This window comes from Cherax quadricarinatus, chromosome 33 (genome assembly GCF_038502225.1).
Source record: "Cherax quadricarinatus isolate ZL_2023a chromosome 33, ASM3850222v1, whole genome shotgun sequence".
Lineage (NCBI taxonomy): Eukaryota > Metazoa > Arthropoda > Malacostraca > Decapoda > Parastacidae > Cherax > Cherax quadricarinatus.
Window position 1 is genome coordinate 29,882,464 of NC_091324.1, and position 16,950 is coordinate 29,899,413.

Consider the following 16,950-nt stretch of genomic DNA (forward strand, 5'->3'; position numbering starts at 1 on the left):
GAGGAAGTGTGGTGGAGGCAGCGTCTGGTGGAGATAGCGGTTGGCGGAGGTGGCGTTTGGTGGTGATACCGTCTACATAATCATAAATTCAGCTCTCTTCCAAACATATTACCAAGATCTCGTCGCTAAAACGTGTGAGTGATAAGCCAGCACCTTGAGTCTTCATTATCAAGCTGAACATCAGGTGAGTTGCAGAGAGTAAACACACAATCGTAAGGTCAGGAATTTTGAACATTTAAATGCGCATATGTGAACAAGAGATTAATGGTCATTGTGTAGGAACACTTTCGTTGAAGACTTTACCTATACAGAATAATAAAATATGTGGAAATATAAGCAGAGGATCTCGATTTCCCCCCCCCCCAAAAAAAAACTGGAACCCAATAATATATATATATATATATATATATATATATATATATATATATATATATATATATATATATATATATATATATATATATATATACATCCTTAGACTAAGAGTAACCGTGACCTGTGACACCTACGCTACTGAGACCTCTCTCCCTGCTTTGGTTGCTTCCTTGCAACATTGCACAGCTCCTGATGACGCACTGAGAAGTGTGAAAGTACTTGAGCTAAAGATTCCCCCCCCCGTGGCTTGTCCTGCATAGTTAAGATCGCCCGTCTGCGATTGTTGGCATATATATATATATATATATATATATATATATATATATATATATATATATATATATATAATGTCGTGCCGAATAGGTACGTCTTGCTACTTCTACTTACACTTAGGTCACACTACACATACATGTACAAGCATATATATACACACCCCTTTGGGTTTTCTATTTTCTTTCTAGTTCTTGTTCTTGTTTATTTCCTTTTACCTCCATGGGGAAGTGGAACAGAATTCTTCCTCCGTAAGCCATGCGTGTTGTAAGAGGCGACTAAAATGCCGGGAGCAAGGGGCTAGTAACCCCTTCTCCTGTATATATTATTAACTCTAAAAGGAGAAACTTTCGTTTTCCCTTTTGGGCCACCCTGCCTCGGTGGGCTACGGCCGGTGTGTTGAAAGAATATTATATATATATATATATATATATATATATATATATATATATATATATATATATATATATATATATATATAAATATATATATATATATATATATATATATATATATATATATATATATATATATATATATGTCGTGCCGAATATGTAAAACTGGTCAATTAGCAAGAACTCATTTAAAATTAAGTCCTTTCTGAAATTTTCTCTTATACATTTAAAGATATATTTTTTTCATTAATGTTGATGTAAAAATTTATAATTTTGCACCAAAAGAATCTTAGAAAACTTACCTAACCTTATTATAACAAGAACAATTTATTTTAGCCTAACCCAACTATATATATTTTAGATTTCTTTACAATAATTTAATACTAAACAAACACAGTGAAATATATTTTTTTCGTTAGCTTCAGAATGATTTTGGCGAAATTATTGCATACACAAATTTTCACTTGTCCTATATGGCAAGATGAGCGTTGCTATTTAAGCCAAGATCGCAAGTTCTGCCTATTCGGCACGACATATATATATATATATATATATATATATATATATATATATATATATATATAAATGCTTAAAAATTCGCAAACGGGTGAAATTATTTACATTGTCTCTACGTCCACAGCAGGACTCGAACCTGCAAAGTCTGTATCAGAGTATACAGTACTCTGATACAGGCCCCGTGTGTCCGTGGTACTGTGTGCTCTGATACAGAGTTTGCAGGTTCGAGTCCTGCTGTGGACGTAGAGACAATGTTTATATATACATACAATCTCCCTGGCTCGTACCAAGCCAGGGAGACTGTAAAAAAAAAATACACGAAACTATTAAGAAACTATTAATAAGTTCTATTAAGAAAGATTTATTTACTTGAGGTTAAACATGGCTGAGTCTGGAGAGTGCTTGGACGGGACACAGCATAAACAAGGATCTGCTTCTGGCTGGCGAGAAGTGAACTGGCTACAAGCTTCCTGTCTTAGACCAAACATTCTTCCATACCAGCGCAACAATAATTATAAATTCTCACATTAAATAACTAACATCTGTCTGACGTCTCCACAAGCATTAAATAATTGTCCTAATAATTAAAAAAAAACACATCTTATCGAAGATTGATAAGCGAAACGATAGTAATAAAATAATTCATTCAGCGCCGAACACTGAATGTTTACATATATAAATTCGCGTTTATGCAATTTACATCAGCCAAAAAAAAAAAAAAAAAAAAGATACAAGAGAAAATGGTGAAAAATCTCGAGAATTAAAGGTTGGAGAAAATTTACAATAGAGGAATCTCGGCACTGGAAAGTGACTAGTGCTCATTAGAGGTCAGGTGGGAAGCCAGGTCCTGACCTCCTCAGGTCACGGAGGTTGAGACCCAACTGGAATGAGGAGAATTTTGTCCTAAGCTTCGGGTAGAGTGACGTCACGTCACCCTTGCCTCCTCATTGGGCAATCCGATTGCTGCCAAATGTCGTTATCATAAAACGTCAATAATAATGTATTTCGCTCTAAAATTGATGGCCGTCGATGTTTATAGTCTTCCGGGATTGGGTTACAGATGACAGGAACGAAATGAGGGAAAAATGACGTGGGTTTAAGTGGAGTTTCTGAGGATATGAGTGTGGGGGAGTGTTGATGAGGCTGGCAGCAGCAGGCAGGCCAGCGAGGTAGTATCTCTGGCGAGACACCTCCCATCAAGACGTATTTCCACGGATAAACCCGAAGTGGAGAGACGTGTAGAGTGCGAGCTACCCTGGAGTGTGTTCATGTGTGTATGTGCGCGCGCGTGTGTGTGTACCACTGGATACCTATACCCACATGAGTACCGTGTGCGTCAACCCTGCCAAAATACCTACCTGTGCACAGTGCTTTTATGTAAGAAAACCTGTTGGTTTTTAAATCCCATCCGGTACTTTTCGTTTTTTCTTAAAGACTATCGGGAAAAGTGCGTGTGAGTGAGAAAGAGTGCTTTCCGATGCTAAGTGTAGTGGCAGCGACCCCGGCACTGCTGTGGCACTAGGAGAGGAGGTCCCAGTCACGGCAGGGAAGGATGATGCTACGGCAAGTGCCAAGAGACACCGGTGCCTCTTCGCTAAGTACTGCTCCAGCCTACCGCACCTCCTGCCTCTCCTCCTGTGTGTCGAGTCCGCTCACACACCTGCAAACTAAATGTGGGAGTCCCCGGGTTAAATGATCTTTAATAGGTACGTGTTTCGTCTTTATTTCTAGATCTGAAACTACTAGTTTTTATCCCCGGATTTAAAGTACCTTTTTCTAGTTGTATCCTTCCTTGGTTTTCAAAGTCCCTTTTTCTAGTTTCTAGTTTTATCCTTGGTTTCTAAAGTTCTGCTTTCTAGTTTTATCCTCGGTTTTAAAGTTCCTTTTTCTAGTTTTTAAACAATTAGTTTTATCCTCTGTTTTAAAGTTTTTTCTAGATTCTGAACTTACTTTTATCCTGGTTTTAAAGATCTTTTTTTCTAGTTTCTAAACTATTAGTTTTATCCTGGTTTTAAAGTTCTCTTTTCTAGTTTCTAAACTATAAATTTTATCCTGGCTTCGTGCTTTCGTTTTCTAGTTTCAGAATTATATATACTAACAGAGAGACATGTTGGACAAGAAGATGCTACTGGAACAATGTTTTGCTTTGTGTAAAACTCTACAAATGGCGAAACGTTATGTCAATAAAAACGTGTCGGATAACGAGTGTTTTGTCTTCATTATTGTGGACTGTTAGACTCTCAGCTCGATGGTGAATAATACCCAGCACAGCTTTGCAAGCAAACCCAAGCTTCTTGTATCTAACCGCTAGGATGGTTCATTTACATAGGAATATGTGTAGAGTGTGTGTGTGTGTGTTTGCCTGTTTTTTGTGTGTGTGCATGCGTGTTTTGGTTGTGTGAGCGCGTGTTTGTGTCCGTGTACATTTGTGTTTTATTGTGTTTTTGCGTATGTGCGTGTGAGTCTGCGTGTTTGTTTTTTGTCTGTGTGTATTTTTATGTACACGTGCTTTCGTGTGTGTGTGTGCGCGCGCACTTATTTGTGGTTGCAGGAGTCAAGTCCCAGTTCCTGGACCTACCGCATAACTCGCCACTTACCAAAATACCTCCCTACTAGCCTCGTGTACCGTTATACTTATTCGTAAAACTATGTATGGAGCCTTCTTCACTGCTTCATCCAAGTCACTCCACTTTCTGCCCACTAAGACATACATACATATGTAGGTCCATGTTTCGCCTCTGAAAAACGCTCACGGAAATACTACCATCTTATCCAGCATTACATACATAAAGTGAACATGAGTCTTTTATAGAAATACTAACAAAAATGTCACAAAAATGCAACCAATTGCAGCTGTGCAATTGGTTGCATTTCTCACCTCTCGAATAGTCTGTCCCTGCTTACCCCATTATTTTCTCTGAAGATTTTCCGTGTTGTTATCATGTCTCCACTTGTTCTTCTATCTTCTAATGTCACCAGGTTCTTCGTAGCTCATATACCTTAGCTTTGAAATCAAGTCTTGTTGCATACCTCTGCACTTCTTTCCAATTCCTTAACACCATGCTGGTGTTGCATACTCCAGGACGTTCCTGTGTTGCATACAGTGGCATGTATGACTGTTGATATTCCTTAAAGCTATCGTATCTTTTCTGTTTGTTTAGCTATATTCCCTACCTACCTACTTACCTGGAGGGTATTCCGGGGATCAACGCTCCCGCGGTCCGGTCCACGACCAGGCCTCCCGGTGGATCAGGGCCTGATCAACCAGGCTGTTACTGCTGGCAGCAAGTAGTCCAACGAACAAACCACAGCCCGGCTGATCCAGCACCGGCTTTAAGTATCTGCCCAGCTCCCTCCTGGGAATCACCAATATACCGCCTATTGGTGATTCCCCTTATACATGGTGGGAGGCTGTTGAACAGTCTTGGGCCCCGGACACTTATTGTGTTTTCTTTTAGTATACCAATGGCGCCCCTACTTTTCACTGGGGGTATTTTGCCCGGCCTGCCCAGTCTCCCTTTCGCTCTCAGCCTCTCCCTATCCATTTTACCCAATACTCTGAGTCGTTAGTAGATCATGATCATGTTTCTACCTGATCCTCTTCTCTTTTTGAGTTGAGTTCCTCTCAGTTCCGGTACTAATCTCGTTTCAAACCATTAGATGATCTTTGTTCAGGTTTTTTGAAAGCCGTTTTCAGGTTAGCTTATTTTGCATGTGCCATTAAAGTTATAAGATTTATATGTATTGTAATTTTGGTGATATGTTTGCTGCAGTGTTTACCCACAAGATCATTCTCCTTGAACGCTATCTGTAGCTTTAGTCCTAGGGTGTATTCCGCTACCGGTCTTCTCACTCTTTTCATTACTTTGTAGTTATGAAGACTGAATTCAAGCAGACATCTTTCTGACCATGTTTGATTCTGCGATCCTCATCAATTTCACATCATCCACACACAGCCATATAAAGGATTCAATTATCTCTGACAGGTCATTGATGTATACCATGAACAACAAGAAATGCAAGCACTGATCTTTGAGGGTCTCCACTAGTCACCCGTGCTCACTCTGCCTCCACCTTCCATACTTCTGCCTACTCTTCACTAAGTATTCCTGTATTTACTGAAGTACCCTCCCTACTACCCCTGAATGTGTATAACAGCCTCCTGTATGGAACTGTGTCAAATGATACTACCCTACTTAACTTCCCTTGCTTTATTTCCGCCACTGTGTTATAAGCTCCAGGAGATTCGTGAGGCCAGATTTTCCATCTCTCTATCCACGTTGGTTGTGGTTCATGTACACGTCCCTTAACAAGTGCTTTACCGCCTTATGACACTAATGTTGAAAAAGTCAGAACATACCAACTTCGTTGTGTGTCATGAAGTGCTTTGGCGTGTCATGAAGTGCCTTGGGGTGTCATGAAGTGCCTTGACGTGTCAAATGGCTCGCCACACAGCAGGCAGCAGGTGGACAGAAACTAAAGCAGAAAGAACCCCGCAGCATTTAGCCATTCATATTAAACCAGTTAAATAAACCACATGCAGGTAAATCATCCAGGTGTTGAAATCCACCGCAAGGGCAAGACCGAAAAAAAAAACAACCAAGGGTAGTCTAGCATTAATAGGAAAGTAGTCAAATAAATTTAACTCCTCCAATTATTTAGGTGGTGGAACGCCAAGGCTGGGCTCGTCTTGTCCTGGCCAACCTTCCTGAGTTGACTTATCCTCCCAGGTGCTGCCCCTCACCCAGATGAGATGGGAACCCGTTTACGAGGTTAGTGTGTGTGTGTGTGGAATCAATTAAACGCTGGCCCTCTTCACGATTAACTAACGAATTAGTTTAGGCTGACGGGTTGAAATATTCGTTGGGACGTTCACTCTCTCTAAACTGTTGTCTGGGTACTGACACTTGAAATTGAAATTAGTTAAATCAAACAATGGTGTTTAATAAATGGCACTGACGAAGTGGAGAGAGAGAGAGAGAGAGAGAGAGAGAGAGAGAGAGAGAGAGAGAGAGAGAGAGAGAGAGAGAGAGAGAGAGAGAGAGAGAGAGAGAAATAAAAGTGGCCCCGCTGTGTTGTATAACTAATTCACACGACCACAACATGACAAGAGAAGCAAGAGTGGTGTTGAAGCTGCTACAGGTACTTCCTTGCTTGGCTCCGTATCTTCGCAGGACTCGCAGCTTTCCCTCCTCACTATCTTAGGACTCGCAGCTTTTCCTTTCTATCTTTGAAGGACTCATGTCTTTCTCCTCGCTATCATTAAAGGACTCACAGTTTTCGCCTCGTTATCTCTAAAGGACTCGCAGTTTTTCCCTCGCTATGTCTAAAGGACTCGCAGTTTTCCCCTCGCTATCTCTAAAGGACCCGCAGTTTTCACCTCGCTAACTCTAAAGGACTCGCAGTTTTCCCCTCGCTATCATTAAAGGACTCGCAGTTTTCACCTCGCTATCTCTGAAGGACTCGTAGCTTTCCCTCGCTACTTACGTCAGTTCCTTGCGTGGCTCCTACGCTATCTCTGAAGGACGTCTCCCACCTGGCCAGCTAGGAGAGTGTAAGACCAGGTTTTCATCGGTGAAGAAATCGGCGTCACGCAGCTCTGATGGGTGGTTGGGAAGGTGATCTGTCTGATGGGTCAGGGAGGTGATCTGTCTGATGGGTTGGGAAGGTGATCTGTCTGATGGGTTGGGAAGGTGATCTGTCTGATGGGTCAGGGAGGTGATCTGTCTGATGGGTCAGGGAGGTGATCTGTCTGATGGGTCAGGGAGGTGATCTCTCTGATGGGTCAGGGAGGTGATCTCTCTGATGGGTCAGGGAGGTGATCTCTCTGATGGGTCAGGGAGGTGATCTCTCTGATGGGTCAGGGAGGTGATCTCTCTGATGGGTCAGGGAGGTGATCTCTCTGATGGGTCAGGGAGGTGATCTCTCTGATGGGTCAGGGAGGTGATCTCTCTGATGGGTCAGGGAGGTGATCTCTCTGATGGGTCAGGGAGGTGATCTCTCTGATGGGTCAGGGAGGTGATCTGTCTGATGGGTCAGGGAGGTGATCTGTCTGATGGGTCAGGGAGGTGATCTGTCTGATGGGTCAGGGAGGTGATCTGTCTGATGGGTCAGGGAGGTGATCTGTCTGATGGGTCAGGGAGGTGATCTGTCTGATGGGTCAGGGAGGTGATCTGTCTGATGGGTCAGGGAGGTGATCTGTCTGATGGGTCAGGGAGGTGATCTGTCTGATGGGTTAGGGAGGTGATCTGTGATGGGTCAGGGAGGCGAAGAAACTGAATTCCTCATCTAGAAAAATGAACGTTGAGAGTGCATGAAAACTGTTGTCTTAGGTCAGGAATTACAAAGAAAATGTGTGAGAACTAAACCTTATTGTCACCAGTGGAATGAAGACTGAGTGGAGACATGATCACGAAATACAAAATGCTGCGAAACATAGACAAGGTAGACAAGGATAGGCTCTTTCCTAGGGGTGGACCAAGATCAAGGGGGATACAAAAGGTTAGAAATTGCACACCAAACTGAGCCAGAAGCATATAAAAAAACATTTTATAAATAATACAGGGTTAAAGATGTGGACGAGGGTTTAGAAAATAAATTTGAGTTATCTTACAGCAGTAGGCAGAAAGCTAAGGAGCGGGACCAAGAGCTGTTACTTACCCCTCTTCCCTCCCATCCCTTGCAAGCTGAAATATGTAATTCCAGTTAGACAACTAGAGCAAAAGAAAGACGACAGTACGTGACCGAATTACAGTATGTAACAAACAGAGAGCAAATGAGGAACGATAAGTAGAACTGCAAGAAACTGGAAAGGCGATTCAAGGAGGTGTTCGCTCTGGAAACTGAGACCAGTGCAGGAGGACAGAACAAAAAGGCCAGACCAATGGAGACAACAGCACACCAGATGAAAGCTGGACACTGCAAAAACAGCAGGACCCGACACTGCTTCTCTGAGTTAATAGGCACTGTACGAATCACTAGCAAAAATCTACAACAAACTTATAGACTAGCACCTTGCCAAATCCTGAAAAAAATATTGCCTAAATAATAAAACAAGGGAATGAGAGAGAGAGAGAGGCAGCAGTGAGGTACAGGTTGGTATCGCTTATATGCTGTTATCTGATGTAATGATAATAAGATTGGTGGAGCACCTGGAGAGGTACGACCTTGTAAATGACAACCAGCATGGGTTTAAAGAAGGTAAATATCGCCTTAAAACATACTCCGGCTCTATGATGATGTATTAAAGACCAGGCAGGAGCAAGAGACAGATGGACAGACTACTTTTCGACCGTAAGCTAGCACATGATATTCCACGAGAGACTAGTCCACAAACATGAGTAGGCAAGGATAACAGGAAAGGCACTTTGCTAGATCAAGGAAAACCTAAGAGGAAAAAGCCAAAGCGTCCAGGAAGAGATTTCGGAATAAACGGGCGTAAAGAGTGGTGTCCTACAGGGCGCACTCCTGGGACCGGTTTTACTCTTAAAACTACAGACTTCAAATGTCATACCTGACTCGATGCAGTCCTCTGTATGCGATGAAAACTGTTTTGAAAACCGACAAGGTGAAGAATGAGACACTTGTGCAACATATGGGGATCTTAACTGAGGAAACGTTTCTCCAGCCAGTGGCTTCTTCAGTCCGTATGAAGATAGACTTAAAGCCTTAAATCTCCACTCTCTGGAGAGGCGTAGAATGAGGGGAGATATCATTGAAGTGTATAAGTGGATGACGGGCATAAACAAGGGAGACATTAATAAAGTACTGAGGGTGTCGAACCAGGTAAGAACCAGGAATAATGGATTTAAGTTGGATAAATTTAGATTAAGAAAGGACATAGGTAAGTACTGGTTTTCTAACAGAGTTGTAGATGCGTGGAACAGTCTTCCCAGTGGGGTGATAGAGGCTAGGACCTTGGGTAGCTTTAAGAAGAGACTGGACAAATATATGAGTGGGAGGGGCTGGGTTTGATTGGTGTTAAGGGGTACGGGAGTTTTTTCTTGAGTAGCTTTAGGTAGATGTCGTTTTGATAAGGACCTGCCTCGTATGGGCCAGTAGGCCTTCTGCAGTGTTCCTACATTCTTATGTTTGTTCTTAATACAGAGAATAACAGAGGAAGATAAGGAGGAGTATGATGTAATCAGTCCCTCAGCCTGAAGTCAATGTGCTGAGTCCATCAATCAAGATTCATGGTCTGAACACGTCGACATATACGCATCTAGTACACTTAAGTAAAGCATTCAGAAACAGTCATTCATGCTCGGCTGGTCAGGAACTGACTTAGGAACTGGACAAGTTCTTAAAGTCAGTTCTTGGCCAGCCGGGCTGCGTGCATGTTGGACTGCGTGCGGCCAGCAGTAAGAGCCTGATTGATCAGGCTCTGATATATCCGGGAGGCCTGCACTGACCAGGTCGCAGGAACGCTGACTCTCGGAACACTCTGCAGGTAAGTATATATGTAACGTATAACCAGTATCGAACCAACGCCTAAGCAAGCAGCTCTAGAAAGTAGAGAAAATTTATAGATTTGCTACGAAATTATTTCCGGAGCTGAGAGGAATGACCTATAATTATAAAAAAAACAGAGGAGACATGATCATGACATATAAGATACACACAAATCAGTACGGCAGACATGAAAGGGACGTAAATGGAAACATGAGAAGATAATGAGTTACAGGGAGACAAGAATGTTCATGCTTAGCATTGAAGAAGTTTGTATACACAGTTTAAGGATATGTATGTTAGGGTTCGTAAACCCAACAATAGATTGTGGCTGTCTTATAAGACCCCTGCAGAAAATATGATGAGGCAGTCTAGTCAGTCCTATGGCTGACCAGACTGCATCGTCGTGATGAGGATATGGTTGGATTTCAGTGGGCAGTAGAGAGGGAGGGTGGGAGGTGGAGAGGTTGGACAGCGACTTGCGAGGCAGTGACCCCCGACCTGCATCTTCTGAGAGGTCACAGTGGGTCAACCTCCCGTGACCTGCGAGATTTTAAAGTCACTAGAAATGGGTTAAAAAATGAAGACCATGAAAGGGCGAACCATTGATCACTGTGTGTGTGTGTGTGTGTGTGTGTGTGTGTGTACTCACCTAGTTGTACTCACCTAGTTGAGGTTGCAGGGGTCGATACCAAGCTCCTGGCCCCGCCCCTTCACTGGTCGCTATTAGGTCACTCTCCCTGAGCCGTGAGCTTTATCAAACCTGGAGGTTATTCCGGGGATCAACGCCCCCGCGGCCCGGTCCACGACCAGGCCTCCCGATGGATCAGGGCCTGATCAACTAGGCTGTTACTGCTGGCCGCACGCAGTCCGACGTACGAGCCACAGCCCGGCTGATCCGGCACTGACTTTAGGTATCTGTCCAGCTCTCTCTTGAAGGCAGCCAGGGGTTTATTGGCAATTCCCCTAGTGCTTGATGGGAGGCTGTTGAACAGTTTTGGGCCCCGGACACTTATGGTGTTTTCTCTTAGTGTACCAATGGCGCCCCTACTTTTTATTGGCGGCATTTTGCATCGCCTGCCCAGTCTTTTACTTTCGTAGGGAGTGATTTCTGTGTGCAGATTTGGGACCATTCCTTCCAAGATTTTCCAAGTGTAGATTATGATATATCTCTCCCTCCTGCGTTCCAACGAGTACAAGTCAAGTGCTTCCAAGCGTTCCCAGTAGTTAAGGTGCTTGACAGAACTTATACGTGCAGTAAAGGATCTCTGTACACTCTCTAGATCTGCGATTTCACCTGCTTTGTATGGAGATGTTAATGTACAGCAGTATTCCAGCCTAGAGAGAACAAGTGATTTGAAAAGGATCATCATGGGCTTGGCATCTCTCGTTTTGAAAGTTCTCATTATCCATCCTATCATTTTCTTTGCACGTGCGATCGTGGCACTGTTGTGATCCTTGAAAGTGAGATCCTCAGACATTACTACTCCCAGGTCCCTTACATTATTTTTCCGCTCTATTGTATGGCCGGAGTCAGTAGTATACTCTGTTCTAGGTATTATCTCCTCCATTTTTCCATAACGGAGTAGTTGGAATTTGTCCTCATTGAACATCATATTGTTTACCGTTGCCCACTGGAAAACTTTGTTTATATCTTCTTGGAGGTTAACCGCGTCCTCAGCAGATGACAGCCTCATGCAGATCCTAGTATCATCCGCAAAGGATGATACGGTGCTGTGGTGTATATCTCTGTTTATGTCTGATATGAGGATAAGGAATAAGATGGGGGCGAGTACTGTGCCTTGTGGAACAGAGCTCTTCACTATGGCAGCCTCCGATTTAACTGTTGACCACTACTCTTTGTGTTCGATTTGTTAGGAAGTTGAAGATCCATCTCCCCACTTTCCCAGTTATTCCTTTAGCACGTATTTTATGGGCTATTACGCCATGATCGCATTTGTCAAATGCTTTTGCAAAGTCTGTGTATATTACATATATTACATATATTACATATATTAATATATTATATTACATATATTACCTCTGCTTAAAGCTATGTATGGATCCTGCCTCCAATACATCGCTTCCCAAACTATTCCACTTCTTGACTTCTCTGTGGCTGAAGAAATGTGTGTGTGTGTGTGTGTGTGTGTGTGTGTGTGTGTGTGTGTGTGTGTGTGTGTGTGTGTGTGTGCGTGCTCACCTAATTGTGGTTACAGGGGTCGAGATTCAGCTCCTGGCCCCGCCTCTTCACTGACCGCTACTGGGTCCTCCCTCTCCCTGCTCCATGAGCTTTATCATACCTCGTCTTAAAACTATGTATAGTTCCTGCCTCCACTACATTGCTTGCCAGACTATTCCACTTCCTAACAACTCTGTGGCTGAAGAAATACTTCCTAACTTCCCTTTGACTCATCTGAGTCTTCAGCTTCCAATTGTGATCCCTTGTTTCTGTGTCCTATCTCTGGAACATCCTGTCTCTATTCACCTTGTCTATTCCACGCAGTATTTTGTATGTCGTTATCACGTCTCCCCTGATTCCTCTTGTCCTCCAGTGTCGTCAGACCGATTTCCCTTAACCTTTCTTCACAGGACATTTCCCTTAGCTCTGGAACCAGCCTTGTTGCAAACCTTTGCACTTTCTCTAATTTCTTGACGTGTTTGACTAGGTGTGGGTTCCAAATTGGTGCTGCGTACTCCAGTATGGGCCTGACGTACACAGTGTATAAAGTCTTGAACGATTCCTTACTGAGGTACCGGAACGCTATTCTTAGGTTTGCCAAGCGCCCATATCCCGCAGCAGTTATCTGGTTAATGTGTACTTCTGGCGATGTACTCGGTATTATATTCACTCCTAGATCTTTCTCATTGAGTGAGGTTTGCAGTCTTTGGCCTCCTAGCCTATACTCTGTCTGCGGTCTTCTTTGTGTGTGTGTGTGTACTCACCTATTTGTGGTTGCAGGGGTCGAGTCTTAGCTCCTGGCCCCGCCTCTTCACCGGTTGCTACTGGGCCCTCTCTCTCCCCGCTCCATGAGCTTTATCAAACCTCGTCTTAAAACTGTGTATGGTTCCTGCCTCCACTACGTCATTTTCTAGGCTATTCCACTGCCTTACAACTCTATGACTGAAGAAATACTGACTAATATCTCTCTGACTCACTTGTGTCTTCAACTTCCAATTGTGGCCTCTTGTTTCTGTGTCCCCTCCCTGGAACATCCTGTCTTTGTCCACCTTGTCTATTCCACGCAGTATTTTATATGTCGTTATCATGTCTCCCCTGACCCTCCTGTCCTCCAGTGTCGTCAGGCCGATTTCCCTTAATCTTTCTTCATAGGACATTCCCCTTAGTTCTGGAACTAACCTTGTCGCAAACCTTTGTACTTTCTCTAGTTTCTTGACGTGCTTTATCAAGTGCGGGTTCCAAACAGGTGCTGCATACTCCAGTATGGGCCTGACATACACGGTGTACAGTGTCTTGAACGATTCCTTACTAAGGTATCGGAATGCTGTGTGTGTGTGTGTGTATCTGTTCGCTCACTAAATACTTTATAAACCTAAGGTGATACTATGTGTGATCCAACTGCTTTGTTGATGTTCTTCCACAGCAGTTCTCAACTTTCCCGTCCATGTTGGTGTCAAACATCAACCTCTTTCTTTACCACGGCCTATTCTTTTTGAAAAGCAGAAAAAACAAAGCAAATGCTCAACACTACTGTCTTAGGTTTCAGAACCCTTTAAAGATTTGGTTCACATCAATTTCTTTGTCCTACTTGATTCCACTTAATTGCTCTGAAAAAAGTGTTAGATAACCATAGCTGATCTTGTTTATATATAGTTTTTCCTAGTCACACATTGCTAGATATGTTATCTCTAGAATGTAATCATTTTTACCAGATTAAGTTTGGTTGCTTTAGGTTATTTGCGGTTAGACTTGGGTAGGTGTGGTGTGGTAAGGATTTAAGTTAGCTTTGGAGAGGCTTGAATAGGTTAGGTTTTGTATGGTTAAGTTAGGGTAGGTTTTGTAAGGTTAAGCTAGGGTAGGTTTTGTAAGGTTAAGTTAGGTTTTGTAAGGTTAAGTTGGGTTAGATCAATTTTGGCGAGGCTAGCTTAGACTAAGTTTAGTTGGGTTAGATTATGAAAAGTTAGGTTAAGTTATACTGAGGATTTCTTCTTATCTAACCAACAAGTCAGAATCTAACGCCGTGTTCCCTTCTCTCGCCTGAGTTGCCTGTTTAAAGCGCCCGTGCATATAAACAACTCATTAGCCAGGTTGCAAGCCTGTGGACCCCCGGCACCAACAGACTGATTGAGCAAGTAGTCACCAAGGAAGCATGGCCACCGGCCGCACTGCGAGGGTGGGGAAATCCTCACAAAATCCTCCACAGGTACGTCACTGAAAATTATAGGTCATTATAGGTCATCCAGTCTGTTTTTTAATATATATAATCCCACAATACAGATTTGTTTCTCGAGTTTGTTTACATAATTACACAAAACAGATTTGTTTCTCTTTCGTTGCTTACGAAACATTAGTTCTTTCCCGTTGCTTTTAGAAGGTTTTTCCTTTTTTCTTTTTTTTTTTTTTTTTTTTTTTCCTTATTTTGGAATTGAATTTCTGTTGCTGGTAAAGATTTTTTTTAATCAACATTTCCATTCCAACACTGTGTGTGTGTGTGTGTGTGTGTGTGTGTGTGTGTGTGTGTGTGTGTGTGTGTGTGTGTGTGTGTGTGTGTGTGTGTGTGTGTGTGTGTGAGAGAGAGAGAGAAACACTACGCTAGTCATAAAACTTTCTTACGATCAAAACTAACCAGAGTGCAGAGTTAAATAACGTCAGTAGTGTAAACATAGCCGTATGTTGTGGCATGTGTACTAACCTACTTGTGGCTGCACAGGTCGAATCTCAGCTCTTGGCCCTGTGTTTCACGCTGGCCGCTACTGGGTTTTTGCTTGGCCTCGTGAGCCTTACCATACCTATTATCAAAGCTACGTATAGATCGTGCATCATCCATTTCAATGTCTGCTTTCTGATCTCTTTAGCTAAAAATTCACCTTCTTGACGCCTTTATGATTCCTGTGTGTATTTAACCTCCACCTTTGCCCTTGTGTCCCTGTTTCCCGTCTCTCGAACAGTCTGTCCCTGTCCCTGATTCATGTGTGTGTATTCTGTGTTAAGTACGTGTATGGTGGGTCATATATGTTGTGTCAGAAGTTTCTTATGAGTGCATATGGTGTTATATGAGTGAAAGTTGTGTCAGAAATAATCGTATGTATGTATGTTGTGGCATGTACGTGCAGCCGACACAATATTCCTGATGCATTCAAGGCCTCAGAGGACACACATTTAAGGTGCTATATATCTAGGGAAATACTCTTTTATCTGACATCTGTGGCGGCTAGTCTCCCAGATGGCACTCTTCGCTCAGCTCCTATCGTCATGACTCTCCTCTTAGTACGACTGAATTCCAACAGTCACTTTACGCACCCTTTCAGTCTATGAAATTCGTCTGACAGTTTCACGCTGTCATCTTCTGTTTCTATTCTTCTCATCGGTACAGTGAGAGTAGATATAGATTCGAAACTGGTCACAGGTAGGGGCTAATATAACTGGTCACAGGTAGGGGCTAATATAACTGGTCACAAGTAGGGGCTAATACAACTGGTCACAGGTAGGAACTAATATAACTGGTCACAGGTAGGAACTAATATAACTGGTCACAGGTAGGATCTAATATAATTGGTCACTGGTAGGGGCTAATATAACTGGTCACAGGTAGGGGCTAATATAACTGGTCACTGGTAGGGGCTAATATAACTGGTCATTGGTAGGAACTAATATAACTGGTCATTGGTAGGAACTAATATAACTGGTCACTGGTAGGGGCTAATATAACTGGTCACAGGTAGGAACTAATATAATTGGTCACTGGTAGGGGCTAATATAACTGGTAACTGGTAGAGGCTAATATAACTGGTCACAGGTAGGGGCTAATATAACTGGTCACAGGTAGGAACTAATATAACTGGTCACTGGTAGGGGCTAATATAACTGGTCACTGGTAGGGGCTAATATAACTGGTCACTGGTAGGAGCTAATATAACTGGTCACTGGTAGGAGCTAATATAACTGGTAACTGGTAGGAGCTAGTATGACTGGTCACAGGTAGGGGCTAATATAACTGGTCACTGGTAGGAGCTAATATAACTGGTAACTGGTAGGAGCTAGTATGACTGGTCACAGGTAGGGGCTAATATAACTGGTCACTGGTAGGAGCTAATATAACTGGTAACTGGTAGGAGCTAGTATGACTGGTCACAGGTAGGGGCTATTACACAAACGAAGTTATTGTGTTTTAAACTTTTCAATAAGTTATGTAAGTTCTTTATTATTATATAGGTTGTGCAATGGGAACGGTTATAGTTTGGGTTAATAGGGAAACAGCTATCTTCTGGACACTAAACAGAGGAAAAGGTAAGCCATCCTAAGCCAACACAACTTAACCCAACTTACATTATGAGTCAACTATTATGCAGGTTAGCCTGGGTTTGGTTTTTTCTTGTGATTATATATAAAAAAAATACCCTTAGGCCCTAAATATAACATTCCATTGAACAACCAACTTAATATCAGAGAATTTACTTAATAAACGCCACTAGGGCTTCAACAGTATATTTAATCAGGGTCCTAGAACTGATCTTTGTGGGTACCCCGCTTGTTGTTTCTGGTCTGTCTTCTAACTTTTAAACACTCCTTGAGGCTCTCAAGCACTTTTCTTGTCATCTGTGATATACTTGTGTTATATCCCTGAGCTGTTTCGAGTGCTGAGGCCAGACTTACTTGTCGACTGATCAACCAGGCTGTTGCTGTCAGGGACCAAATGACCTACATAGCAATCACAGACTATATTGTACAGCAGTGTACAGGTTTCCTCTTGAAACCCTCTAACTA

General features: G+C 42.7%; 1 protein-coding gene across 1 annotated transcript in view; it reads left to right on the forward strand.

Annotated features, from left to right (window-relative positions):
- Positions 1-2,774: 2,774 nt before the first annotated feature.
- The window catches only part of LOC128693949 (uncharacterized), a 96,366-nt gene continuing 82,190 nt past the window's right edge, over positions 2,775-16,950 (forward strand). The window contains exon 1 of the mRNA XM_053783873.2: positions 2,775-3,262. Within this exon, the coding sequence (XP_053639848.1) occupies positions 3,249-3,262 (14 nt within the window). The 5' untranslated portion in view covers positions 2,775-3,248. The remainder of the gene's footprint in view (positions 3,263-16,950) is intronic.